The following is a 26,636-nucleotide window of genomic DNA, read 5'->3' on the forward strand; positions in this document are numbered from 1 at the left end:
TTTACAAAATTATGAGGGGCATGGATAGGATAAATAGACAAAGTCTTTTCCCTGGGGTCGGGGAGTCCAGAACTAGAGGGCATAGGTTTAGGGTGAGAGGGGAAAGATATAAAAGAGACCTATGGGGCAACTTTTTCACGAGGAGTGTGGTACATGAATGGAATGTGCTGCCAGAGGAAGTGGTGGAGGCTGGTACAATTGCAACATTTAAGAGGCATTTGGAAGAGTATATGAATAGGAAGGATTTGGAGGGATATGGGCCGGGTGCTGGCAGGTGAGACTAGATTGGGTTGGGGTATCTGGTCAGCATGGACGGGTTGGACCGAAGGGTCCGTTTCCATGCTGTACATCTCTATGACTCTATGGTGTACTGCAATTTAAATTAAGTATCTGAACACATAAATGAAAGCCATTATAAGTAATAGGTGAGATAGTTGGTGTGTAAGACAGAACTTGAGTAATGCTGAAAAGCTTTTGGCTTTAAATTAGGACAAAGAAAAGTATACTGCTAATTTTAGACTATTTTTGGAAACTATTAAAATGTTTTCAATTATGTTTACATTTCTCATTAATTCTAGTTGAATACTCAAGAAGTACTTCCTATCTATGTTACAGACAAATTAAATTACAGCTCTAAATTTATATCCTAATCGATGAACTGTGGGAAATGCCTGCATAATAAAGTCAAGTATTTTGTGAAGGAATCAAACTAAAAGGCACATAATGTGATTCCTCCCCCCTCAAATGTTCATGTAAAACACCAAAGACTTTGTTATCTGCAGGAAAAACAACAAGTAAGCTTAAAGAATAAGTTTCACTTACATTTTAAAATAGCTTACCAGATGAATAACATGACTGGGTTTATGTTGGAACACCTCATCATCATCTTCACCATAGTTCAACGTCAAAGCTGCATATATTATCAAAACAGTTGTAGTAATCCAGGAAAATACAGCTGATGCAACCATACTGCTCACCTAGATAGAATGCAAGGAATTCAATATAAACAGTAAAATAACTAAATACTGCAAATTATTAAAATTGAACACATTTTGTAGCTTAACTCAAATCTGAAGCTTGTTACAGCTCATTAGGGTAGAACGCTGGAAATCAACTCCCACTCTTCCTGAAATTGTCACAAATGTTAAGGTTTCAAAAAGTATTCCTCAATTTACCTCTCTTTTAGACCGAGGTGGACAGAAAGCATTGTATGGGTAGATAATCCTTTATCCGAAGTTCCAAAATCCGAAAAGCTCCGAAATCCGGAGGTTTTTTGTGAAGTTTTTTTCTCATTAACAAGGTTGTTTGGCATGCAAACAGTTAACCCAGGTGAACACCCATTTGATGCATGTTACTCAGATGTGGATGTGGATGTGGATGTGGAAAAGAGGGCGGGGTGCGTGTCCCAGCACCAGCAGGCCTCGATTCTCTCGAAAGGCTTGTTTTAGTTACTAAGTCTGCTCCTCTGGTAAGATTTTTAAAATTTTCACCATCAAACTGTCACTTATTCTGAAATTCGAAAAATTCCAAATTCCGAAAAACAGCTGGTCCCAAAGATTTCAGATAAAGGATCATCTACCTGTACCTATTATTCTATTGGGGTGGCATGGTGGCTCAGTGGTTAGCACTGCTGCCTCACAGCGCCAGGGTCCCAGGTTTGATTCCAGCCTCGGACAACTATCTGTGTGGAGTTTGCATGTTCTCCCAGTGTCTGTGTGGGTTTCCTCTGGGCGCTCCAGTTTCCTCCCACATTCCAAAGATGCGTGGGTCAGGTGAATTGGCCAAGCTAAATTGTCCATAGTGTTAGGTGCATTGGTCAGAGGGAAATGGGTCTGGATGGGTTACTCTTTGGAGGGTCTGTGTGGACTTGTTGGGCCGAAGGGCCTGTTCCCACACTGTAGGGAATCTAATCTAATCTTAACAAGAATTACTATTTATTACAAGTAGACTCTAGCTATAGGTAAACAAAGATTAACTGTTGATACATAACACTACCAGTTAAAACTCGAACCCACTTAGACAACTCTCCCTCTATGCACACACACACACAGTCAAAACATAGGTGTTATGGGTGAAGGGAAAGATTGGGAAGGCAGTTCAGTGGTCTGTCCACAGTGTTTGCTGAGATTATCCTTGTGCAGATCAGAATGCTTCTTCTCGTTCTTCCTTCCTGAAGTACTTTTAATTGTTTTTTAAGAAACAGAGAGTGACTAGTTCACACTGAATGTTCTCTGACTTAGTAATTAAGAGTCATAGCTTATGGCAACTGGTAAGGGGAAATAAAGTTTAGATTGAGATGTATTTTACTGCAGAACAAAACAACACCATCTCTCCCAGATATATGATGGCTTCTGACCTGAACATTCATATCCTGAAACTGTTCAGCTATCTTACAGCCGATCGCAGTTATTTGGCAGGCAGCAGGCCATTGTCTGATCATTTCACAGACCAATCAGCTTCTTGATGCTGACCAAATCTCCCTTTGTACACAACCCAATTTGTCTGGACTTTCTCCACCGTTTGAACCAACAGCTGTGTAAATTGCACCTACAATGAGTGTCAAGTAACTTGCTTTTAGCAAGTACACCAATCTTTCAAAAAATCTTGGCTTTTAAACCAGTCCTTTTCCCACTTTATTTCACAATCAAAGTTTAAAAAAAAATGAAAATACATGGTCATTACAAAATGTCTGATTAAAACAAAACTAATTTTGACGTAGCATGAGAGGGTAAGTTATTCAAACACAAAGGGTAATTTTCAATAACAAATTTAGAATTCAGCATACCAGTTTAGAAGCTAATTTCTTAGAAAATGATATTTGCTTGTAAGTACTAGTTTCAACACCATCTTATGAGTGCAGTTTACAAATTATACGGATGTTAGTCCTGCATATTAAATTTTCATCTTTAGTAATACTAAAGAGTTCTTGCCGCCAAATGTAGCATTGTGTAGAAGATTTAAAAACTTGATACATTAGAAGCTTGAAAATTACAAGGGATGGAAATAGAAGCTGTTCTGCATATTCTAAAACTTTCATATTTCATCACTAAGGGCGTAGGTTACAATTGCAGAATATAGGAAAAGCAGAAATTCCTAGGTTCCACAGATGTTCATTTGTGTTAATGCTGCAAACATGAACTTCAATATCAAAGTAACTTTGGAACCCATTCAACTGGTCTGTAAATTCAAGATGAATCATGGCTGCTTCACTAAACAAACTTGGTTATTTCCTGAAAGACAAGTGATTATAATACTCCATAAAGACAACCAGAACATTAACCAACGCCTTGCTTCAAACTATGAAATTTGGCTGATCCAACATATTGATGCAGAGGGTCTCAAATTTAATTCAGATGATTGGACACAAAAGCAATTCCATCAGATGAGGGCAGAAGAATAACATTACCACCATCACAACCCTTCCCCAACAGTATTTTTATCCTACTTGAAACTGTTACCATACCCTTTTTGCCCACAGTCCAAACAACAGCCACCTTGCTCGTGTACAATACCATCAATGCATCATCTATATGGATTTTTTTATGAGTGAGCATTCCATGGTGGGGGATGGGGCGGTGGGAAGGAAGGACGGGTTAAGGTAGTCCTATTGTGATATGGAAAGAAAATACCCTTTAACTGAAAGACTCATCCGTCTGCCTCCTAATTCTGGAGACTGAACAAATCACTGTTCTCCCAAATGTGTCAAGAATTCAGCCACCTGAAAAAAATTGAAACTTTTATATGTCCAAGGCAATTCCTCAAAATTCAGCCAGTGAGTTTAAGAAACTGGTTATAGTAATTTTGAGTATAGTTTAACAGAAATGAAAAGTAAAACAAGTAAAACAGGCTTATTTGAAAAAAATTCACTCAACCACTAAATCAAATCGAAATACACTCAGATCTTCAGAGACAATGGGATGAAAGTGACCCTTGAGAGTCCTATGTGCCCAAGCACATACCAAAGTGGACTTAAAAAAAAAATTAATGATCTTTTTGCACAATCTCATGAGACAATCACCTAAGTTAGTCTTCCACATAAGATGATAACGACAATTTATTACCCCACTGCAACAGACTTACAAGAATAGGATTCTTTTTCTGAGAAGAAAATAATGCCAGAACTCCTGGAATGGCCATTGCCTGAAAAAGCAAGAATAATGTTTATCATGGGTTTACTGATTTTAAAATAAATAAAGTCACAATACACTTTAAAAATCATATGGATTTACCATTCCAGTCCAGACGGGGATTCTAGTTCTACTCAGTACTGAACTTTTTCTAAAAATTGTATCCATAAAGCCAGACACTACACACACTGCAGCACAGGCTATCTGCAGAAATCCCAGGATAATCATACCACGCTGATTAAATATGAAGTATCTGTAACGTGCCATTGGCTGCCAACAACTTCACCAGTGGTAACAATCTTAATATCTGTTGGTTCAAAGCAAAGTGCTCTTCAATTCAACCTAGGAGAGAAAAAAAATTGAGTAATACACCATACAAATATCCCAAATCCTACTGCTTTCAATTAGAATAATCAGAATGAAGCTAATCATGTCTGTATGAAGGTAAAAATCACACAACACCAGGTTATAGTCCAACAGGTTTAATTGGAAGCACATTAGCTTTCGGAGCGACGCTCCTTCCAACACCGGCATCTCCGAATCATGTCTGTATGGTTCTTTTGAACTGCAATTTAGTTACTCCCACACATCTCTGTATCTATTCCTCCAAGTATTTACTCAACTTTCATTTGAAGAGTTGCTACTGAATATGTTTGCAGTATCTGTTGGACAGTGCATTCCAAATCCTAATCATTGTATTAAAAAGGTTTTGTCTTCATGTCACTTCTGTTTTTATCAATCACCTTAAATCTGTGGCTGTTAGTTATTGACCCTTCGGTTGGCGGAAACAATTTTCACTTAGTCCAAACAGATGCATGATTTTAACCACTTGGATCAAATCTCTTCTCGGTATTTTCTGCTCTAAAGAGAACAATCCCAGTTTCTTCAGTCTGAACATAACTGCAATTCCTCATTCTTGGAACCATTCTCACCCTTCCGAGCCATTTTCTTGAAGTGTTTCACAGATTTTGCCCAATTTCCTGGATTTATACTCTTATTCCACAATATACAAAGCCCAGGCTTTAATAACCTTTCCAACTTACCTACAAACAACTTCAGGTATTTCTATACTTGCACCTGCTTTAAAATTGTGCCATTTAGCTTGCATTGTCTTTCATCAATTGTTCTCCCAAAATGAATCAGTTCACAATTTTCTGCATTGAATTTCATCTATCATTGTACACTTGGTCAATCAACCTATATTCTCTTGAATCTATTTTCCTCACTGTTTGCTTCATTTCCAAGTTTCACATCTTCTATAAAGTTGCAAAATGCAGGTGTACCACAAGTCACTAATGCATATCAAATCAGCATTGATTCCAATTCTGAACCCTAGGGACCAGCACTGCACACCACATTAATGTCCAGAAAACAATCAGTCACCACACCTGTTTCTTTCTGTTGAGCCAATTTTGTTTCTTTGTTTTTGCTGCCCAAGTTCCATAGTGTAGTTGTTTTCAAAGCCTTAGGAAGTCTACGTACGCAACACAAAGAACCTCACTTTCACTCACTGTTGTCACCAAAAGACTCAAAATTTGTCAAATATGAATTTCACTTAAAGCTGCAAGGTTTGTAGCTCAGGTTGAGGTTTAGGGTGTAGGTTTGCTCGCTGAGCTATAGGTTTGATATCCAGACGTTTCATTACCTGGCTAGGTAACATCATCAGTAGCAACCTCCAAGTGAAGCGAAGCTGTTGACTCCTGCTTTCTATTTATATCTTTCTCCTGGATGGGGTTCCTGGGGTTTGTGGTGATGTCATTTCCTGTTCGTTTTCTGAGGGGTTGATAGATGGTATCTAGATCTATGTGTTTGTTTATGGCGTTGTGGTTGGAGTGCCAGGCCTCTAGGAATTCTCTGGCATGTCTTTGCTTAGCCTGTCCCAGGATAGATGTGTTGTCCCAGTCAAAATGGTGATTTTTTTTCATTCGTGTGTAGGGCTACGAGGGAGAGAGAGTCGTGTCTTTTTTGTGGCTAGCTGGTGTTCGTGTATCCTGGTGGCCAACTTTCTTCCTGTTTGTCCTACATAGTGTTTGTGGCAGTCCTTGCATGGAATTTTGTAGACGATGCTTAAGGCTATGCTGACTTTTATCAGCCTACACAAAGCCAAGTTGCCATTAATGATTTTCCAGATTGATTTTTCCAATGGTAAAATTAGCTCGCCAGTAATCAAACTATCCTCCTCCCATTTTGAACAAACATGCAACATTTACAACTCCTCTGGCAAAACCCCGGTATCTAAATTGGACCAGGTGACCAAATCACCTCTTGACTATCATCTATGTTAGATGAAGAAGAATTTGTGATATTGAATGAGATAAAAATAGGTAATGCAATACTAGAAAGGCTAACAGATAGTCAAGAGCTGACAAAGGTCAGACAATTAGGTGGTCGAGGGGTAGGGATAGTGCAGAATGAAAGGTGCTGGGAGGTTGGACGAGGATAAATATAGAGAGGAAAAGACCACAACAGAATTTCCACACAAGAATAAGAATTTAAAATTTCAAGCACTTTAGGATTAGAAGCTCATGTAGTCCAGCAAAGGCCAAGGTGATGAGTGAGTAGGACACAGTCCATAGGTTATGGAGTGTTTTGGATGAGCAGAAGTTAATAGTGTCTGATGGATGGGAACTAGCCAATGGACCGTTAGAATAGTTAACTTTAGAAAGTACAAAGACAAGGATGATTTTTCCAGCAGCAAACAGGTTGAGGTAGCAAAAGATGTGGCTGTAAGCTTTTGCAACAGAGAGGCTGGAGCTTAACTTCAATCACATAAGATACCAAGGTTACCAACAGTAAGGTGCAATTCAAGTTGAGAGACTGGATTCAGTTCCAAGGAAGTGGGATCTCTGGTACCGAACAGGCATCAGTGCTCCCAATATTTAATTGTAGAAAATGCAACTTCTCTCAGACCACCAAATTGCCTGGGGATCAGGAGCAATTTAGAATTCAGCAAAAGACAAAAGAAGTTGATTACAAGGGTGAAACAGAGTAAAATTTCAGGGAACATTAAACAACTCAGCAAAAAAGATTCTATAAATATGTAAAGAGAAAATGATTAGTAAAAGACAAATGCAGATCCCAGTCAGAAGCCAGAGAAGTTATAAAGGGGAATAAATAAATTTCCAGGAACATTAGGGAAGCAAGGGTCTAGTAAGAGGGCAGAACTGAAGGAAGTCAGTATTAGTAAGAAAAAAAAGTGCTGGGAAATTAATGGGATTGAAAATTGACAAATTATACCAGCCTGATAATCTACATTCCAGAGCACTAAAGGGAGGGAGTCTGGAAATACTGGAAACATTGGTGTTTATCTTCCAGAATTCTATAAATTCTGGAGCTTTCCCGGAGTGGAGACTGGCAAAGTAATCACCACTATTTAAAAAAAGACAGAAAAAGAAACAGTTTTACAGACCAGTTAGTCCAGCAGTAATGAGGACAATGGTAGTGACTATAATAAAAAACCTGATAACAGAACATTTGAAATCATCAATGGGATTCAACAAAATAATAGGAGATTATGAAAGGCAAATAATGCTTGTCAAAACTTTTAGTTTTTGAGGATGTAACTAGTAGGGTAGATAAGGGGCGACCAGTGGATGTGGTATAATTGGATTCTCAGAAGGTATTTGATAAGGGATATTATAAGAGGTTAATGAGCAAGCTTAAACCACATGGTATCAGAGATAATGTATTGGCATGAGTCAAGAATTAGTCAATAGACAGGAAACAGAATGGGAATAAATGGGTTATTTTCTAAGTGGAAGTTATTGACTATCGGAAAGATATTGTGAAACTTGAAAGGGTTCAGAAAAGATTTATAAGGGTGTTGCCAGGGTTGGAGGATCTGAGCTACAGAGAGAGGCTGAACAGGCTGGGGTTGTTTTCCCTGGAGCGTCGGTGGCTGAGGGGTGACCTTATAGAGGTTTACAAAATTATGAGGGGAATGGAGAGGATAAATAGACAAAGTCTTTTCCCTGGGGTCGGGGAGTCCAGAACTAGAGGGCATAGGTTTAAGGTGAGAGGGGAAAGATATAAAAGAGACCTAAGGGGCAACTTTTTCACGCAGAGAGTGGTACGTGTATGGAATGAGTTGCCAGAGGATGTGGTGGAGGCTGGTACAATTGCAACATTTAAGAGGCATTTGGATGGGTATATGAATAGGAAGGGTTTGGAGGGATATGGGCCGGGTGCTGGCAGGTGGGACTAGATTGGGTTGAGATATCTGGTCGGCATGGACGGGTTGGACCGAAGGGTCTGTTTCCATGCTGTACATCTCTATGACTTTATACTCTATGACTAGTGGGGACTAGCAAGGATTAGTGCTTGAGCCCTAGCTATATATTTCCCAAATAAATAATTTGGGATGAAGAAATTATTTGAATAAAATAATATGCAAGGGAATGGGGGGGGGGAAAGCAGGAGATTGGCACTAAATTCTGATGCTCATTTAACAAGCTGTTGAAGGCACTGTCTTGTGTCTTAACCTTCCCTATGCTGGATAATAGAGGACAACAGCATTGTGAACTGTTTCAGAAGCTGTACAGTGTTCAAGGAACATGGGGCAGAGTAATGAATCACAGTCAGAATATATTTTTCTTACACTGGTTAGACTTAATACTGTGTCAGTTGCAGACGGATAGAGTGTGAGTATTATAAGGACTGGGATGACGATGGACATTTTGACAGCAGGAGGGCAAAGCCAGCAGAACTTGTCAGCTAGCTTGGAGCTAGGAAAGCACATTAGTAGTTTGGTCAAAATAGGTCAAGACACCAACAGATGGCCATCATGTACATAATAAGCTTGCAGTGGTCATGATCAAAGAGTGGTTCATGACTTAACTTTCTGAGCAAGAAGAAAGGTCAGCCAGGGGAGTTCAGCTTTAGTCTTGTATGTCAAAGAAATCAATAACATCCTTGCATTTGCTTCAGGTACAAACTGGAGGAAACAGCTTAGTGAAAAGAAAGGTCACACAGATTCTGGGAAAGAGTTTGACAGAGAAGCAAGCAGCTGAATAGCATTTTGATGTGACAATGATGGATAAATGAGAACAGCACTAAATTTTAAATCTGTGCTCCCACCATTAGTCCCCTAGCCAATTCTGGTCGGCACAAAATGGATCAAAATCAGAGAAATGATTGGGTCGAGAGGTTCTTCTTATTCATTTATGCGATGTGGGTGTTACTGGCAAGGTCAGCATTTACTGCCTATCCTTGATTGTCCAGGAGCCATTTAACAGTCAATGAGATTGCTGTGGATCTGGAGTTGCATATAAGGTCAGATCAGTTAAGGATGGCAAATTTCCTTCTCCATAGTGATTTTTACAACAATCACTATGGTTACATGATTACCATTAGACTATTTTTAGTTAAATTTCAGATTTGCTTCCTCAGCTACAGTAGCAGTTTTGAAATCCATGTCCTTAAGAACATTAGGCTGGCATTCTGAATTACTGGTCCACTATGCCACTGCCTCCCCTAAAGGTTTTGCTAAAGACAAACACAAAAATGGAGGTAAAAAATAATTAAGTATATTTACAGTTGCAGAAGATCATATAGCAAATTTAGGGAGGAGTAAGAATTATAAATGTTATTCTCACCTCTGGTCAGGAAATGAAGAAGTGGGGTTTAAGGGATAGGAGGTAGTGAGGCATAGAAGGAAATGGTCGAGGATTACTTTATAGTAATAGAGAGCAGAGGAATAAAGGAATCATAGGCCATTACAAAGTTGAGGGGTGGCTGTAAACGTAAGAAGAGATTTTATTTAGCGGAGAGACTTAAGGAAGGCCAGTGAAGTCAGAGAATAAATAATTTTAAGCAAGCAGCAAGGAATGGATCAATGTTTGGTGATAAGCGTGACATTTTCTCTGTGGACATCTGACCTGGTATCCAGTGAAAACATAAAAAAGGACAGAAAATTATCATACCCACTTACAACCTAACTTTATTCCTTCATAGAATTTTTGTATCCTTCTCACAACCTGTTTTTCTGCCTGCCTCTATATTGTAGCCACATTTGCTGATGATATAGTCACTTCCTCCACCCTAGTCATGAACATAGATTGTAAACAGTTGAGGCTCACAGCTTGTCAGCCTGAAAATGATCCATTTCTCACTACACGCTAACAATACCCCCATCATCATGATTTCTTATTTTGTCCAATAATCTTATGTGTGATATCTCAACAAACAATTTTTAGAAATCCAGATACATTACTGATGCCCCTTTATCCAGCCTGATTCTTACACCCTCAAATAACTCATTTTCCAAACATGATTTTTCTTTCACAAGGCTATATTCCTTCTGCCTCTTTATATTCAATTTCAAAGCATCTTTCAACGACTTTAACAATTGATCCTAGCATTTTCTCAGTGATAAACATTAGGCCAGCTAGCCTGCTATTTTGTGTGTTCTCTCTCTCCCTCGTCTCTCAAACAGAGCAGCTGCATCTGTAATATAATGTTTAATTATCTCAGTGAAGTAAACATAATTAATTTCCTATGCACATCATTACTGCTGCATTTCGTAGGACTTCTGCACATTTGGTTGCCAATATCAATCATTAGATCACCTAAGCAAAAATTACCAATTTTTAACTTGAGGAATTGTTAAATGGTATCTTCAATACCAATCATAACTCCAGAATTCTGTTCAATATGGCCAAAAGATAATCAATGAGATACAACAAGTTAGGCTACTACACAAAGTAAGTGGTCAAGTTAGATAGGAGTTTTGATAGACGAGGGAATTGAGAGTTACAGAGGGCAGACTGGAATTTTGTGAGACCTCCTGCTCCTCATAGTCATAGAGTCACAGAGAAGTACAGCCTGGAAACAGACCCTTCGGTCCAACCCATCCATGGCAACTAGATATCCCAAAGCCTTTTAAATGTTGCAATTGTACCAGCCTCCACCACTTCATCTGGCAGCTCATTCCATACGCATACCATCCTCTGTATGAAAAAGTTGCCCCTTAGGTCTTTTTTATATCTTTCCCCTCTCACCCTAAACCTATGGCCTCTAGTTCTGGACTCCCCGACTCCTCATCCTATATTATTATTTCTTCCTAAGAAATTATAGTGTTGGGGATAAAATAATAACAACAATATAGATACATAATTGGCTAACTAACAGAAACAAGAATTGGGACAAAAAGTCATTTGTAATTAATGGGGTGTAACAGGTATCTGTGCTGTAGCCTCAACTATTTGCAATAAGGAAGCAAGAACACTGTAGTCAAATTTGCTGTTGATATAATACAGGATAGTATATTGTGCAGTGATCACAGGGTCTGCCAGTGGATATAGGTAGTTAAAACAAGTGGGCACAACTTTGGCAGATTCTGCAAGGCAAATCAAAATATTGTTTGAATAGAGTCTATAGAATGCTGCAGTACAGAGGAATCTAGCCGTCTTCAGACATGAAATTCAAATGTAACAACAAAGGCAAATGGAATAAATACTTCGGGGCTGAAGTAGGAAAGTCTCACTACAACTGCATAGGACATTGGGGAGATCACTGCATATAATTAGTAAGCTTTATGCAGAGATGTACTCGTTTTGGAGACAGTTCATAGAAGGTCCACAAGGTTGATTCCTGGGGCAAAGGTAATGTCTTATGAGGAATGAGGATCTCACATAAGGTCACCTCAGAGTACAAGGGGATCTTTATCAAATGGGTCAATGGGCTGAGTGGCAGATGGAGTTTAATTTAGATAAATGTGAGGTGCTGCGTTTTGAAAAGGCAAATTAGAGAAGGACTGATACACTTAATGGTAAGGTCCTAGGGAGTATTGCCGAACAAAGAGACCTTGGAGTGCAGGTTCATAGTTCCTTGAAAGTAGAGTCGCAGGTAGATAGGATAGTGAAGGCGGCATTTGATATGCTCTCCTTTATTGGTAAGAGTATTGCGTATAGGAGTTGGGAGGTCATGTTATGGCTGTACAGGATGTTAGTTAGGCCACTTTTGGAACATTATATGCAATTCTGGTCTCCTTCCTATCAGAAGGATATTGTGAAACTTGAAAGGGTTCAGAAAAGGTTTACAAAGATTTGCCTGGGTTGGAGGATTTGAGCTAAAGAGAGAGCTTGAATAGGTTGGGCCTGTTTCCCTGGAGTGTTAGAGGCTGAAGGGTGACCTTATAGAGGGTTATAAAATCATGAGGGACATGGATATGATAGATAGACAAAGTCTTTGCCCTGGGTGAGTCCAGAACTAGAGGACATGGGTTTAGGGTGAGAGGGGACAAGATACAAAAGGGATCTAAGGGGCAACTTTTTTCACACAGCGGGTTGTGCGTGTATGGAATGAGCTGCCAGAGGAAGTAGTGGAAGCCAGTACAGTTTCTCCATTTAAAAGGCATCTGGATGGGTATATGAATAGGAAGGGTATAGTGAAATATTGGCCAAGTCCTGGCAAATGGGACTAGATTAGGTTAGGATATCTGGTTGGCATGGACAAGTTGGACCAAAGGGTCTGATTCCATGCTATACATCTCTATGACTCTTTAACATAAAGCAAGGGGTAGTTTTAGAATAAGAGATCATCTATTCAGGATAGAAGATTAGTGGAATTTCTTGTCTGTGAGGGTTGCAAATCTTTGAAATTCTCTTCCCCAGAGAGGTGTACAACCCACTCCTGCTCCTATTTCTATATTCTAATTTAAACTATAATGATGGACAATTTATTTTTAAACATTGTAACTGAACTTAGGAAGGAAAGATATCTTTACAACTTAAAAGGCTTAATATATTTTCATACACATTAGAGCTGCAGAAACTTCCTAAGAGACCAACTCCTCAACCTTTAAACATAGACAGAAATTGTTGGAAAAATTCCCCAAGCCTGGCAGCATCTGTGGACTGAAAGCAAAGTTAACATTTCGGATCCAGTAATCAGCGGCCTTTGTGTGGAGCCGCAGTAAATGGGGGAGATACTAAATGAGTATTTTGCATCAGTATTTACTGTGGAAAAGGATATGGAAGATATAAACTCTAGGGAAATAGATGGTGACATCTTGCAAAATGTCCAGATTACAGAGGAGGAAGTGCTGGATGTCTTGGAATGGATAAAGGTGGATAAATCCCCAAGACCTGCTTAGGAACTCTGTGAGAAGCTAGAGAAGCGATTGTTGGGCCTCTTGCTGAGATATTTGTATCATTGATAGTCACAGGCGAGGTGCCGGAAGAGTAGAGGTTGGCTAACGTGGAGCCACTGTTTAAGAAGGGTGGTAAAGACAAGCCAGGGAACTATAGACCAGTGAGCCTGACCTCGGTGTGTGGGCAATTTGTTGGAAGGAATCCTGAGGGACAGGATGTACATGTATTTGGAAAGGCAAGGACTGATTAGGGGTAGTCAACATGGCTTTGTGCGTGGGAAATCATGTCTCACAAACTTTATTGAGTTCTTTGAATAAGTAACAAAGAGGATTGATGAGGGCAGAGCAGTAGATGTGATCTATATGGACTTCAGTAAGGCATTCGACAAGGTTCCCCATGGGAGACTGATTAGCAAGGTTAGATCTCACGGAATACAGGGAGAACTAGCCATTTGGATACAGAACTGGCTCAAAGGTAGAAGACAGAGGGTGGTGGTGGAGGGTTGTTCTTCAGTTTGGAGGCCTGTGACCAGTGGAGTGCCACAAGGATCAGTGCTGGGTCCCCTACTTTTTGTCATTTTCATAAATGATTTGGAAGTGAGCATAAGAGATACGTTAGTAAGTTTGCAGATGACACCAAAATTGGAGGTGTAGTGGACAGCGAAGAGGGTTACCTCAGATTACAACAGGATCTTGATCAGATGGGCCAATGAGCTGAGAAGTGGCAGATGGAGTTTAATTCAGATAAATGTGAGGTGCTGCATTTTGGGAAAGCAAATCTTAGCAGGACTTAGACACTTAATGGTAAGGTCCTAGGGACTGTTGCTGAACAAAGAGACCCTGGAGTGCAGGTTCATAGCTCCTTGAAAGTGGATTCGCAGGTAGATAGGATAGTGAAGAAGGCGTTTGGTATGCTTTCTTTTATTGGTCAGAGTATTGAGTACAGGAGTTGGGAGGTTCATGTAGCGGCTGTACAGGACATTGGTTCGGCCACTGTTGGAATATTGTGTGCAATTCTGGTCTCCTTCCTATCGGAAAGATGTTGTGAAACTTGAAAGGGTTTAGAAAAGATTTACAAGGATGTTACCAGGGTTGGAAGATTTGAGCTATAGGGAGAGGCTGAACAGGCTGTGGCTGTTTTCCCTGGAGCATTGGAGGCTGAGGGGTGACCTTATAGAGGTTTACAAAATTATGAGGGGCATGGATAGGACAAATAGACAGAGTCTTTTCCCTGGGATTGGGGAGTCCAGAACTAGAGGGCATAGGTTTAGGGTGAGAGAGGAAAGGTATAAAAGAGACCAGATATAAAAGAGACCTAAGGGGCAACTTTTTCCACACAGAGGATGGTGCATTTATGGAATGAGCTGCCAGAGGAAGTGGTGGAGGCTGGTACAATTGTAACATTTAAGAGGCATTTGGATGGGTACATGAAAAGGGAGGGATATGGGCTAGGTGCTGGCAGGTGGGACTAGATTTGGTTGGGATATCTGGTCAGCATGGACGGGTTGGACCAAAGGGTCTGTTTCCATGCTGTACATCTCTATGACTCTAATCCTTCTTTCAAACTCACGTGTTCTGGAAAAGGGTCACTGGACCCAAAATGTTAATTCTGTTGTACGTTTAAGCCTTGCTTTAGATTTGAGCACATCGTCTCTATTGGCATTAGCAGCATTGTTCAGAGTCAGATGAGATGTTACGTCAAGTCACTTACTTGCATGCTATACTCTCATGCTCTGTGCATGGTGCAAAAAAAACCATTGGAGACAAAAAAATGTTTTACAAGCAGGCCATTCTTGTGTAAAGTGACAAGTGATATAATGACCCATTACAACACTTTGACATTTCCAAGTTAACCCATTGTACTGGTCCACAATTAGGCTTTTGAGACACTAAAAACTAACTTTTCAACAGTCAATGTTTACGTGCAATTTAAACAACATCATTGTGTTCGATTAAAAACAGCTTTATCTTTGAAACATCTCGAAGTACTTCTCAAGCTAAAGTACTTTGAGGGTGTACCGACTTATGTCCACAAGCCAACATAAAAATTGACATTTTTTTTCCTGTTTGTATTGATTAAGGGTGGGAATTCTGGGTATTTCTAAATATTGCCACAGAATGAAAAAAGTTGACATAATTCCTTAATGTGTTGTAATTTTAAAATATTTGATCTGCTGCTAAAAAAGATGAAGGTTGGCAAACACATGAATTGGTGTCAAGATTACAGTGGTGCTGGAAAAGCACAGCAGGTCAGGCAGCATCATTCTACCCACCCCCAACCCCCTTCCATTTATCTCTCCACCCTGGAGGCTCCCTACCTCATTCCTGATGAAGGGCTTTTGCCCAAAATGGCAATTTTCCTGCTCCTCAGATGCTGCCTGACCTGCTATGCTCTTCCAGCACCACTCTAAACTTGACTCTGATCTCCAGCATCTGCAGTCCTCACTTTCGTCTCCATGAATTGTTGAGCTATTATACATTTGGACAGCTCAATATCTTATTTTAAATTTCTAAATGATTTAGTGAGCTATACAACTTCAAAATGTGTATACTGTGCCTACTTGTTCGAGTGCCCCAAGAAAAGTCAATATTATTAAATCCACGCAGTTCTCATTAAATTCCTAAATGTAAATGAAAGATTAAAGGAGCAGTTCATAACTCAGTTATTTGTTCCCCTCCAGTTCGACACCAAAATGCATTGAACAGTCTCACAAACAAGCTCCCTTCTCAGTTCTCCACACAAATAACAAACTTAACAAACAATTTATTTCTCTAAGATTACAAAGAGATCTTGATCAATTGGGTCAATGGGCTGAGGAGTGGCAAAATGGAGTTTAATTGGGATAACATGAAAAGGAAGAACTTAGAGGGATATCACCCAATGCTGGCAAAACAGGGCTAGATTAATTTAGGATATCTGGTCAACATAGACAAGTCTGTTTTTGTGCTGTACAACTTTATGATTCTAAGTGCAAGATATTGCATTTTGTTAACACATACAAGGGCAGGACTTATACAATTAATGGTAGGGTCATGGGTGGTGTTGTAGAATAGAGAACCAAGGGTTCAGGTACATAATTCTTTGAAATTTGTGTCACAGGTGTAGACAGGGTAGTTTAGAAAGTGTCTGCCTTGCTTGCCTTCATTGTTCAAACCTTCTGAGTATAGGAGTTGGGACGTCATGTTGAGCCTGTACAGCACATTGGTGAGGCCTCTTTTGGAATACTGTGTGCAATTCTGGTCACCCTGTTATAGAAAGGATGTTACTAAACTGGAGAGGGTTCAGAAAAGATTTACCAGGCTGTTGCCAGGAATAGAAGTTTTGAGTTATAAAAATGGACTGGATAGACTGGGACATGTGCCCGAAACGTCGAATCTTCTGTTCCCTAGATGCTGCCTGACCTGCTGTGCTGTTCCAGCAATAAAGTTTCAGCACGTTTTTCAGAGTAACACAGGAGGTTGAGGGGAGGCCTTATAGGGGTTTATAAAAGCATGAGTGGCATAGATAAGGTGAATAGCAAAGGTCTTTTCGGTAGCGGGGGTCGACAAAACTATTGGCATTTTAAGGTGAGAGGAGACAGATTTAAAATGGATGTGAGGGGTAATTTTTTTTAGCAGAGTGGTTAGTGTGTGAATGAACTGCCAGAGGAAGTGGTGAATGCAGGTAGTTACAACGTTTGAAAGACACTTGGGTAAGTTAATGAATAGAAAAGGTTTGTAGTGATATGGGCCACGAACTGGCAGGTGAGATTAGTTTAGTTTGGGAACATGGTCAGAGTGGACTAGTTGAAGGGTCTGTTTCCATCCTGTATGAGTCTCCAGGCTCCCCCACCTTGTTTAACCAGGATCTAACTCGCAGCAATTCTGGACTCTTCACCCGGGAACGCACACATTTCCTTCTCTCAAAGCGCGCGCACATACACCAGGAACAAAAGGAATTCGCTTCCAAACATCCAGATCCAATTTCTAGCCCATCACCACGTTGAGCAGAAACCATTACCTTCACCACCGTGTGTCAATATAAAAAGCGAGTACCACACGATGAATGCTCGATCGGCTTGGTTACCAGGTTTGAGGCAATATTTACTTCCTTCGAAATTAAAATTCGCTATCGCACTCGGAGAAGTTTTACTTTCTTTTTCTGTCCTCCTTTACAGCGACTCCGAATGTCTCCCTCGACAAGTGAGCTCTGCGGACTCCATGATCCAGGTTCACAGGTGTGACTAGCTCAGCAGGAACACCTCACTCATTAACCCTATCCACCCCATTCCTGGGTACAGCTACAAGGAACCGTCTGACCTTTGTGCTGTTCCCACTTTTTAAATTCTCAGATTTGTTTATTACATTTCTCTTTACTTTTCACGGAAGAGACAGAAGCGTCTGTTGCAAGTTTACTTTGATTTCTTTGAAAAAATGCTCTTGTCCCAGTCATCTGTCACTGTTTGTAGAGTTGGTTTCGTACTTCAGTAATTTTTCTAGAAACTCACCGATTATGTAAGGCTACGTCCTCCAAACTAATGCTCGCCAAAGTAATTGCAACAGTTTTGTATTTTCTTTAAAAGTTAATGCATTATTGGATGAAACACCATTCCTGGGTGGAGTCACCTTCCTTCCGTGTAGGCCTCCGTGGACCAAGCAGTGTTACTCAGCCAGAGGCAATTTACTGGATGTATTCACGGCTAGGATAATCAGGCCCTCCATTTTTCTGCTGTGCCTGCCAATGTTGAGAACTTTTGGTGTGAAGAACAAGCTCAAACTCTCATCGGAGCATCTCTCACCCACGAAGAGTAAGGCCATTTTAAATCTTATGAAGTTTTGGGTATTGAAAACTAGCAAGGATTTAGGGTTAGCCCATCATTACACAAGCCAAAATTTCTTCCACTTAAGTATAAGGTGACCATCCAAATCTCCTCTGCCTCACTTCAGCTTCAACTACAACTCTTAGACAGACCTTTATTTTCCCCTAAGCTTTTACATTCCAACCCACTTCTGGCCATCTTATCATATTCTACTTTCTGCAAACTTGAGGTAATTTAATGTTGCATTGCCACTGAGTTCCCTTTCACCCTCCTTACTCTGCTCACACCGACACTTCATCCAGGCCAGGGAATGCTTAATTTTAAATTGCTCATTCTTGTTTTCAAATATTTCATGATTATGCCTCTCCCTATTTGTGATACCCCTCATCCCCACAATCCTCTGATTAGATTTACTATAGTGTGGAAACAGGCCCTTCGACCCAAGTCCACACCGACCCTCCAAAGACCCATTTCCCTCTGACTAATGCACCGAACACTATGGACGATTTAACATGACCAATTCACCTAACCTGCACATCTTTGGACTGTGGGAGGAAACCAGAACAACTGAAGGAAACCCACGCAGACACGGGGAGAATGTGCAAACTCCACACAGTCACCCGAGGCTGGGATTGAACCCAGTTCCCTGGTGCTAACCACTGAACCACTATGCCACCCCTATATAAAACAATCGCCTCTGCTGAGTCAGATTTTAATGCATTCACCACTGGTGGTCATGTTTTCAGCTGCTCTGACGCAAAACCTTGGAGCTTGCACCCTAAACCTCTCCATATTCTCAAACTGTCTTTCTGTCATAGAGATGTACAGCACAGAAACGGACCCTTCAGTCCAACTCGTCCACGCTGACCAGATGTCCTAAATTAATCTAGTCCCATTTGCCAGCACTTGGCCCATATCCCTCTAAAACCTTCCTATTCATATACCCATCCAGGTGCCTTTTAAATGCAGCAATTGTACCATCCTCCACTACTTCCTCGGGCAGCTCATTCCACGCATGCACCACACTCTCTGTAAAAACGTTGTCCCTTAAGTCCCTTCTAAATATTTCCCCTCTCACCCAAAACCTATGCCCTCTAGAAAAAGACCTTGTCTATTTACCCTATCCATGTCCCTCATGATTTTATAAACCTCTCTAAAGTCAGCCCTCAGCCTCTGATGCGCCAGTTAAAAAACAGCTCCAGCCTATTCAGCCTCTCTCTATTGCTCAAACCCTCCAACTCTGGCAATATCCTTATAAATCTTTTCTGAACCCTTTCAAGTTCCACAACATCCTTCCGATAGGAGGGAGACCAGAATTGCATGCAATATTCCAAAAGTGCCATAACCGATGACTTGAATAGCTACAACATGACCTCCCAACCTCTTTACTGAATGCTGCGGATTTATCTACCTCTACATATTTTAGGATATCCTGTACCATCTCCTCCTGTGTTTCATCACTGTGCTAGGTAACATCATCAGCAAGCCTCTGATGAAGCGCTGGTGTTGTGTCCCACTTGCTATTTATCTGTCTTGAGAGTGTGTTGCTGGAAAAGCACAGCAGGTCAGGCAGCATCCGAACAGCAGGAACATCAACGTTTTGAGCCAGAGCCCTTCATAAGGAATGGAGGGCTCTGGCCTGAAACATCGATTCTCCTGCTCCTCGGATGCTGCCAGACGTGCTGTGCTTTTCCAGCAACATACTGTCAACTCCAGCATCTGCAGACCTCACTGTCTCCTAGTTGATTTACCTGTCTTGGTCTGTTGTGGTGGGTGATATCACTTCCAGTTCTTTTTCTGAGAGGTTGGTAAATGGGGTCCAAATCTATATGTTTGTTAGTGGAGTTCAGGTTTGAATGCCAGGCCTCTAGGAATTCACGTGCGTGTCTTTGTTTAGCCTGTCCCAGGATAGATGTATTGTCCCAGTCGACCTGGTGTCCCTCTTCATCTGTGTGTATGGATAGCAGTGATAGTTGGTCATGACTTTTGGTGGCTATTTGATGCTCATGTATCCTGGTGGCTGGTTTCCTGCTGGTTTGTCCAATGTAATGTTTATTGCAGTCCTTGCAAGGTATTTTGTACGATGTTTGTTCTGCTGGTTGTTGGTATGGGGTCCTTTAAATTCATCAGGAGCTGTTTCAGTGTGGTGGTAGGTTTGTGGGCTACCATGACATTGAGGGGTTGGAGTCATCTGCTCATCATCTCCTTTAATGTATGCCAGGTTGGCTAGAGTCTCTGGGCGTGTTGTGTCGTCTTGTTTTGGTCGGCAGACTCCGCTTATCAGGTACCCGTTGTTCCTGAATACGTTGTAGAAGTGTTTTTCCTCAGCTTCTTGTAGCTCCTGAGTGCTGCAATGTGATGTGGCTTGTCTAAATAATGTCCTTGTGCAGCTCTGTTTGTGGGTGTTGGGATGATTGCTCCTGTGGTTGGGTATCTGGTCAGTGTGTATGGCTTTCTCGTAAACACAGGTCTGTAGCTCTCCATTGGCTTTGCATTCTACCCCTTTTGGGAACGGAGTATATTGTTGTTCTCTTCCTCTTTGGTGAACTTTGTACCAGTCAGGATGTTGTTTATGTGTTTGTGGGTTTCTTCTAGTTTGTTACGTTTTGTGATGACAAAGGTATCATCCACATAGTGGACCCAAAGCTTGGGCTGGATCGTGGGAAGTGCTGTTTGTTCTTACCTCTGGATAACTGCTTCTGCTAAGAGTCCTGACATTGGTGATCCCATTGGCAACCATTGAATTGTTTGTAGTTCTGGTTATTGCAGGTGGTAGGTTTTGAGGCACAGGTTTGCTAGTTGGAGGATGCTGTCCTTGCTGATGGAGTTGGTGCTGTCAGGTGTTTGTGTCCTTGGTTTGTCTAGCAGTGAGGCCAGTGTTTCTTTGGCCAGAGTGATGTTTATTGACGTGGATAGGGCAATCACATAGAAGGAAACCATGACCTTGTTGTCCTCTACCTTGGTGTCTTTGATGTTAAGGAATTCCTGGATGGAGTGGTTTGAGTTTTGTACTAGGTGTTTCAGTTTGTAATGCAGTTCCTTTGCTAGTCTGTATGTCTGTTTACCGGGAAGTGAGTCTGAGGGGGGGGGGGGGTTGAAACTTTATTGCTGGAACAGCACAGCAGGTCAGGCAGCATCCAGGGAACAGGAGATTCGACGTTTCGGGCACAGGCCCTTCTTCAGGAATGAGCAGAGAGTGTTCAGCAGGAGAAGATAAAAGGTAGGGAGGAGGGACTTGGAGGAGGGGCGTTGGAAATGTGATAGGTGGAAAGAGGTCAAGGTGAGGGTGATAGGTCGGAGTAGGATGGAGGCGGAGAGGTCAAGAAGAAGACTGCAGGTCAGGAAGGCGGTGCCGGGCTGGAGGGATTCAAAGGGGGGGGGGGGGGCCTTGTTTATGTACCTTTGATAATCCGGAGAAACAGGGTGTGCTGGATCCTTCAGGTTTCATTCTTTGGAGGTCTTATCTTGTTAATTTCACCTGTCTTTCCTCAGGTACGCTGTAATACAGTTTTCTAGCTGTGGAGTCGGACCCATCGCCACCTGTTGGTAGGTGTCAGTATCAGCTGGTAGCATGTTTGCTTTTCAAATATATCGTGTTCTGTTCAGGATGACTGTCATGCGCCCTTTGTCTGCTGGTCTGATTACAATATTTCTAGCTTTACAGAGTTCTTCCAGGGCTCTTCTTTCCAGTGTGATGTTTGAGGGTGCCTCTTCTCTCCCTAAATACTCCTTTGTCTTTAATATATTTATAAAATCCCTTTGGATTCCCAAAGCTATCTCATGTCCCCTTTTTGCCCTCCTGATTTCCCTCTTAAGTATTCTCCTCCTGCATTTATACTGTAAGGAGTCACTCGATCTCTGCTGTCTATACTTGGCATATGCTTCTTTCCTTTTCTTAGCCAAAACCTCAATTACTGTAATCATCTAGCCTTCCCTATACCTATCAGCCTTACCTTTCACCCTAACAGGAACATATTGTCTCTGGGCGCTCGTTATCTCATTCCGGAAGGCTTCCCATTTTCTAGCCATCCCTTTACCTGTGAACATCTGCCCCCAATCAGCTTTTGAAAGTTCTTGCCTAATACCATCAAAATTGGTCTTCCTCCAATTTAGAACTTCAACTTTTAGATCCAGTCTATCCTTTTCCATCACAATTTTAAAACTAACAGAACTATGGTTGCTGGCCCCAAAGTGCTCCCCCACTGACACCTCAGTCACCTGCCCTGCCTTATTTCCCAAGAATAGGTCAAGGTTTGCACCTTCTCTAGTAGGTACATCCACATACTGAATCAGAAAACTTTTTTGTACACACTCAACAAATTCCTCTCCATCTAAACCCTTAACACTATGGCAGTCCCAGTCTATGTTTGGAAAGTTAAAATCCCCTACCATTTTTACAGATATCAGATCACCTTCCAAATGTGTTTTTCAAGTACTATAGCTCCCCCCCCAACAGTCAGTGAGAAATTAAGATGGTCCTCAAAACTAACCCACAAGCAAATGTTTGACTATCTGCCCTAATGTTATCAAGTGGGTTTGTAACACTCCGAAGAAGCAACTTGGTAGACATGTTACATAAATATCACATATCAACACAAGTTTACGTTGAGTGTCATTTCATAACTGCTAGACTAATGCAACATTACCTCTTTGATTTAATATCAAGAAATCATAATAGTAAATTATGTTTACTGTAGAAAACCATTTCTTTATCATCATAAATCAAGATTTAATTTGGCAGCTTTAGCAACTTAGCTTTTACAATTTTTTATCTCGAAATCTAAATTTAAAGGCCACATCTTTGCAAGTCTTTATTCAGTTCAACATTTAAACTTCTTTGAATCATTTCTTTTATGGTAGTTTTTAATAATCTTCAGGAATTCATGTTAACATAGAAGTGTTGCTATTAAAATAAATGCAAGTGCTAACCAACACTAACTTGATTTTCCACGATATTTTAGCATTGTAGATCCAATGTGCCACACGAGATATACAAGGATGTAGTAGAGTTCCTTTAAAAGGTAAGAGAAAGGTAAAGAGGTTTAGGAAGCAAATTCTTGAGCTTAAGGACTTGTTAACCCAAAGCACAGCCGTCAATTATGGAACTATTAAAACTGGGGACATTCAAGGTGCCACCATTTGGAAGATCACAGTTAGGTAGGTGCAATGTCATGCAAGGTTCAGAACAGGATCAAGAGAATTTTAAAATAGAGGAATTTCTTAATATTAGAACCAGAATAAGTCAGGGAGATGGCAGTGATGGGTGAATGGTTCACTGAGAGTTATAATCAGGGCAAATTCTTGGAATAGTGTACAGAGGTTACAAAATGGCAGGCCAGCAATCAATGGTTTTGAGGTTACAAAGGTATGGTAAGGATTCAGCAGCAGATGTGCTGAGTTAAGGCAAAGCCATGTTTAAAATGTGGACATGAGCAATCACAGTGATGGTATTGATACGTAGTCAGAAGCTGACAATGGAGTCAAATGATACAAAGGAAGAAAACAGGTTCAGCCTAAAGATGTTATTTGAAACACTAATTAAGTCAGTGCTAAGAAAATTGGTAACAAAAGTAAATGGCTTTAAAATTATCAATATTTAGCTGAAGGATGTAATTTGTAATTTTGTTGCAACTATGAAACAGGTCTAAAAAGGTGAAAACCTGATTGAAGGAGTTCCAGAAAAGATGGGCAGGACTGAGAGAAGTTTTTTTTCCAAAATATGAAAGTACATAGGCAATATGAATAAGAACATTTAAAATTGTTTATGCTAATTTAATACTACTGGAAAGTACATTAATAAGTAGCCAAGATAAATTAGTCAAACATTATAAAACTAAGTTTATAACTAAATTGACATTTTAGATATGATGGTTCTGGTGTTTTTCAAATTATACCTTTATTCTAAACATATCATTTCCATTTGTCGATTAATGTGAGTGGTTCATAAAATTGTAGATTACAGATATAGCATGCAGATATTCTACAAAATTTTGTCATTGGTTATTTACTTCCTGTGGAGATTAGTGAAGATGATTTTAATGAGTCATACAGTATATTGAAAGAAACCAGTTTGGAGAATAAGTAGTTTTTGCTTATTCAGCAGTTATAAATAATTGATTGAATAATAAACTCTTTCTCAATTACTTTACTATTGTATTGGATTTTGATTGTTTCAAGTTCACTTTGTAGTTTTATGTAGGATGGCAGTGGCTCAGTAGTTAACACTATTGCCTCACAGCACCAGGGAGCCAGGTTTAATTCCAGCCATTCACATCCACATTCTCCCCATGTCTGCATGGGTTTCCTCCAAGTGCTCCAGTTTTCTGCTAAAGTCCAAAGCTGTACAGGTTAGGTGGACTGGCTATGCTGAATTGACCATAGTGTCCAGGGATGTGTAGGCTAGGTGGATTAGCAATGGGAAATACAGCAAGGAGGGTTCTGGTGAGATGTGGACTCTTCAGGGGCTTGGTATGGACTTGATGGACCAAATAGCTTACTTCCAAGTTGTAAGAATTCTGTGATTCTATGTATATTGAACAAGTGCCAAGCACAATTAAAATGTACCTTTACGTCAACCTCACATTACTGCCGTTTATTTCACTCGAAATATGTAACTTCCTCAACATTTGGACTTCAAATTAATTTTCAAGATATCTTTCATGGTGATGGAGTATTCACTACATTGCATACATTGGAATACCATGGCCAGAATATTCATTCCTGATTCAGGTGCAGAGACAACATGAGAACCATCTCTGTCAACCTGGAAAAATTGAGGACTGCAGATGCTGGACATCATTGAGTGTGTGACGCTGGAAAAGTACAGTCAGGCAGCATCCAAGCAGCAGGAGAAGCAATGTTTCGAGCATAAGCTCTTCATCAGGAATGAGAACCTGACCTTTAAAAACATCAGTTGGAATGTATCATTTTCAGCTCGGCCTGAGGATTTAGAACAGGCTGGATTAGAAGCCTGGTTAAATGACCTTAAAAAGAGCTGAAAATGTGTTGCTGGAAAAGTGCAGCAGGTCAGACAGCATCCAAGGAACAGGAGAATCGACGTTTCGGGCATAAGCCCTTCTTCAGGATGAAGGGCTTATGCCCGAAACGTCGATTCTCCTGTTCCTTGGATGCTGCCTGACCTGCTGCGCGTTTCCAGCAACACATTTTCAGCTCTGATCTCCAGCATCTGCAGTCCTCACTTTCTCCTTGAAGATTTTGACCAGAGGCTACCACTTGCAGAGGTGGGCTGGATTGAGTAGGAGGCCTGCCTTGGGGATGAAATACAGTGTTCAAAGTTTAAAATCAATGAATAAAATGTGAAACAGCCCTTCCTCTCCCCAACAGCTCATCCCTCCCTTCCAACCCCATGATCCTTCAAGCCCCCATTCCAAGGTGTATGCTCATGTGCCTACCTCAATAGCCCTTTACAGACTCTGTGCCTACCTCAATAGCCCTTTACAGACCCTGTGCCAATTCCCTCTCACATACTCAACCCCCTTTGCCCTTACACTGCTCATCCATCAATGGGAAGATCTTTGTAATCATATTAGTTAGAACATTGTTATCCATCATTAAGTTACACACATCTATTGCAGATATTAAATAGAAAAATCTCTAATGAAGTCTATTTACTGTATTTATATTCCTTTCAACTAAATAAAGCCTTCTAACAACATTTCACTTAAATCCACAATAAGCAACAGAATTCATAATACCGCAGAGTCCATAACCACCTGTAGCTATCAAACAAAACAAATAGCAGCCCCCCCCCCCCCCCCAAGCCAATGGACAGTTATAAAATCAGTCACTAATGCAATAATGGAAACTCTTGGCTTAAGTCAGCAGACAGTAGGTTTAACAGGCAATCATTTGGTATTGACACTGTAGACATTTATTTCAAAAAATTAGACTAGGATTTCTAAATGCTTTGGCAGTTCCCTTTAGTAGTTGCTTCTGACAGACCTGTTGACAGTAATGTATTTATGCACATTTTTAACAATTCTAAAGGGCATCTTACCTCCCCAAAAAGGTATCTTAGCATCATATCCAATAAAGAATCTTACTCTTCCAAACATGTATCCTGGCTACCTAAATAAATTGCCGAAGTCTAGACCTGTTCTTCATAGGTCCATGCTACACTTGAGATTTCACACTCCCCAGCTACCAAAATCCCACTTGCAGCAAAAAAAATCTAAGCCTATCTTTTCACCTCTGGGAGCTGCATTTAAAATTGTTCCTGAGATGAAACATAACCTTGCTTGTGGTTGGCAAAAATGTGTAATGTTTCATAATGCAGTACTTTACAACAAATTGCCAGTCATAATAAAACAGTATACAGAAATAGCTTGTTCCTAGTGTATAGCGTATTATGAAGTAGGAACAGGTTCTGGTTCTGTGGACTTGAGCACATAAATTAGGTTGCCACTCAAGCATCATTGAGGCAATGTTACATACTTGCAAGAGCCAATAAACTGAGGCCCAATCTTCCATTCAGGTGGCCTAAAATTAAAAAGATATTATGTAACATTTCAGAGAGGTATTCTACTGTTCATTGGCTGACATTTAGTCTTCAAATAGACATCTACAATAGGTATTCTATTTGTTTCCATAGCTGTTCAT

General features: G+C 40.6%; 1 protein-coding gene and 1 long non-coding RNA gene across 6 annotated transcripts in view; one reads left to right on the forward strand and one right to left on the reverse strand.

Annotated features, from left to right (window-relative positions):
- LOC122539361 (uncharacterized) overlaps positions 1 to 23,003 on the reverse strand; it is a 37,582-nt gene extending 14,579 nt beyond the window's left edge. Inside the window, exons 1-4 of one of the 3 annotated variants that reach the window (XM_087980057.1) lie at positions 22,957 to 23,003; positions 4,230 to 4,469; positions 4,081 to 4,140; positions 840 to 977 (exon numbers count right to left, since the gene is read on the reverse strand). In XM_087980057.1, the coding sequence (XP_087836183.1) occupies positions 840 to 977; positions 4,081 to 4,140; positions 4,230 to 4,394 (363 nt within the window). In that variant the 5' untranslated portion in view covers positions 4,395 to 4,469; positions 22,957 to 23,003. Of the gene's footprint in view, positions 1 to 839; positions 978 to 4,080; positions 4,141 to 4,229; positions 4,470 to 17,218; positions 17,401 to 21,417; positions 21,437 to 22,956 lie in introns of those variants that run through there. The other 2 variants (XM_087980058.1, XM_043674107.2) reach the window with 2 other exon arrangements.
- The window catches only part of LOC148139920 (uncharacterized), a 32,135-nt gene continuing 23,051 nt past the window's right edge, over positions 17,553 to 26,636 (forward strand). For 2 of the 3 annotated variants that reach the window (XR_015753324.1, XR_015753326.1), the window contains exons 1-3: positions 17,553 to 18,005; positions 21,510 to 21,563; positions 22,979 to 23,038. This is a non-coding gene — a long non-coding RNA (uncharacterized LOC148139920). The remainder of the gene's footprint in view (positions 18,006 to 21,509; positions 21,564 to 22,978; positions 23,039 to 26,636) is intronic. The other variant, XR_015753325.1, reaches the window with a different exon arrangement.

This window comes from Chiloscyllium plagiosum, unplaced genomic scaffold (assembly GCF_037043375.1).
Source record: "Chiloscyllium plagiosum isolate Xiang-an unplaced genomic scaffold, Cpla_swu_hap1 HiC_scaffold_36, whole genome shotgun sequence".
NCBI lineage: Eukaryota > Metazoa > Chordata > Chondrichthyes > Orectolobiformes > Hemiscylliidae > Chiloscyllium > Chiloscyllium plagiosum.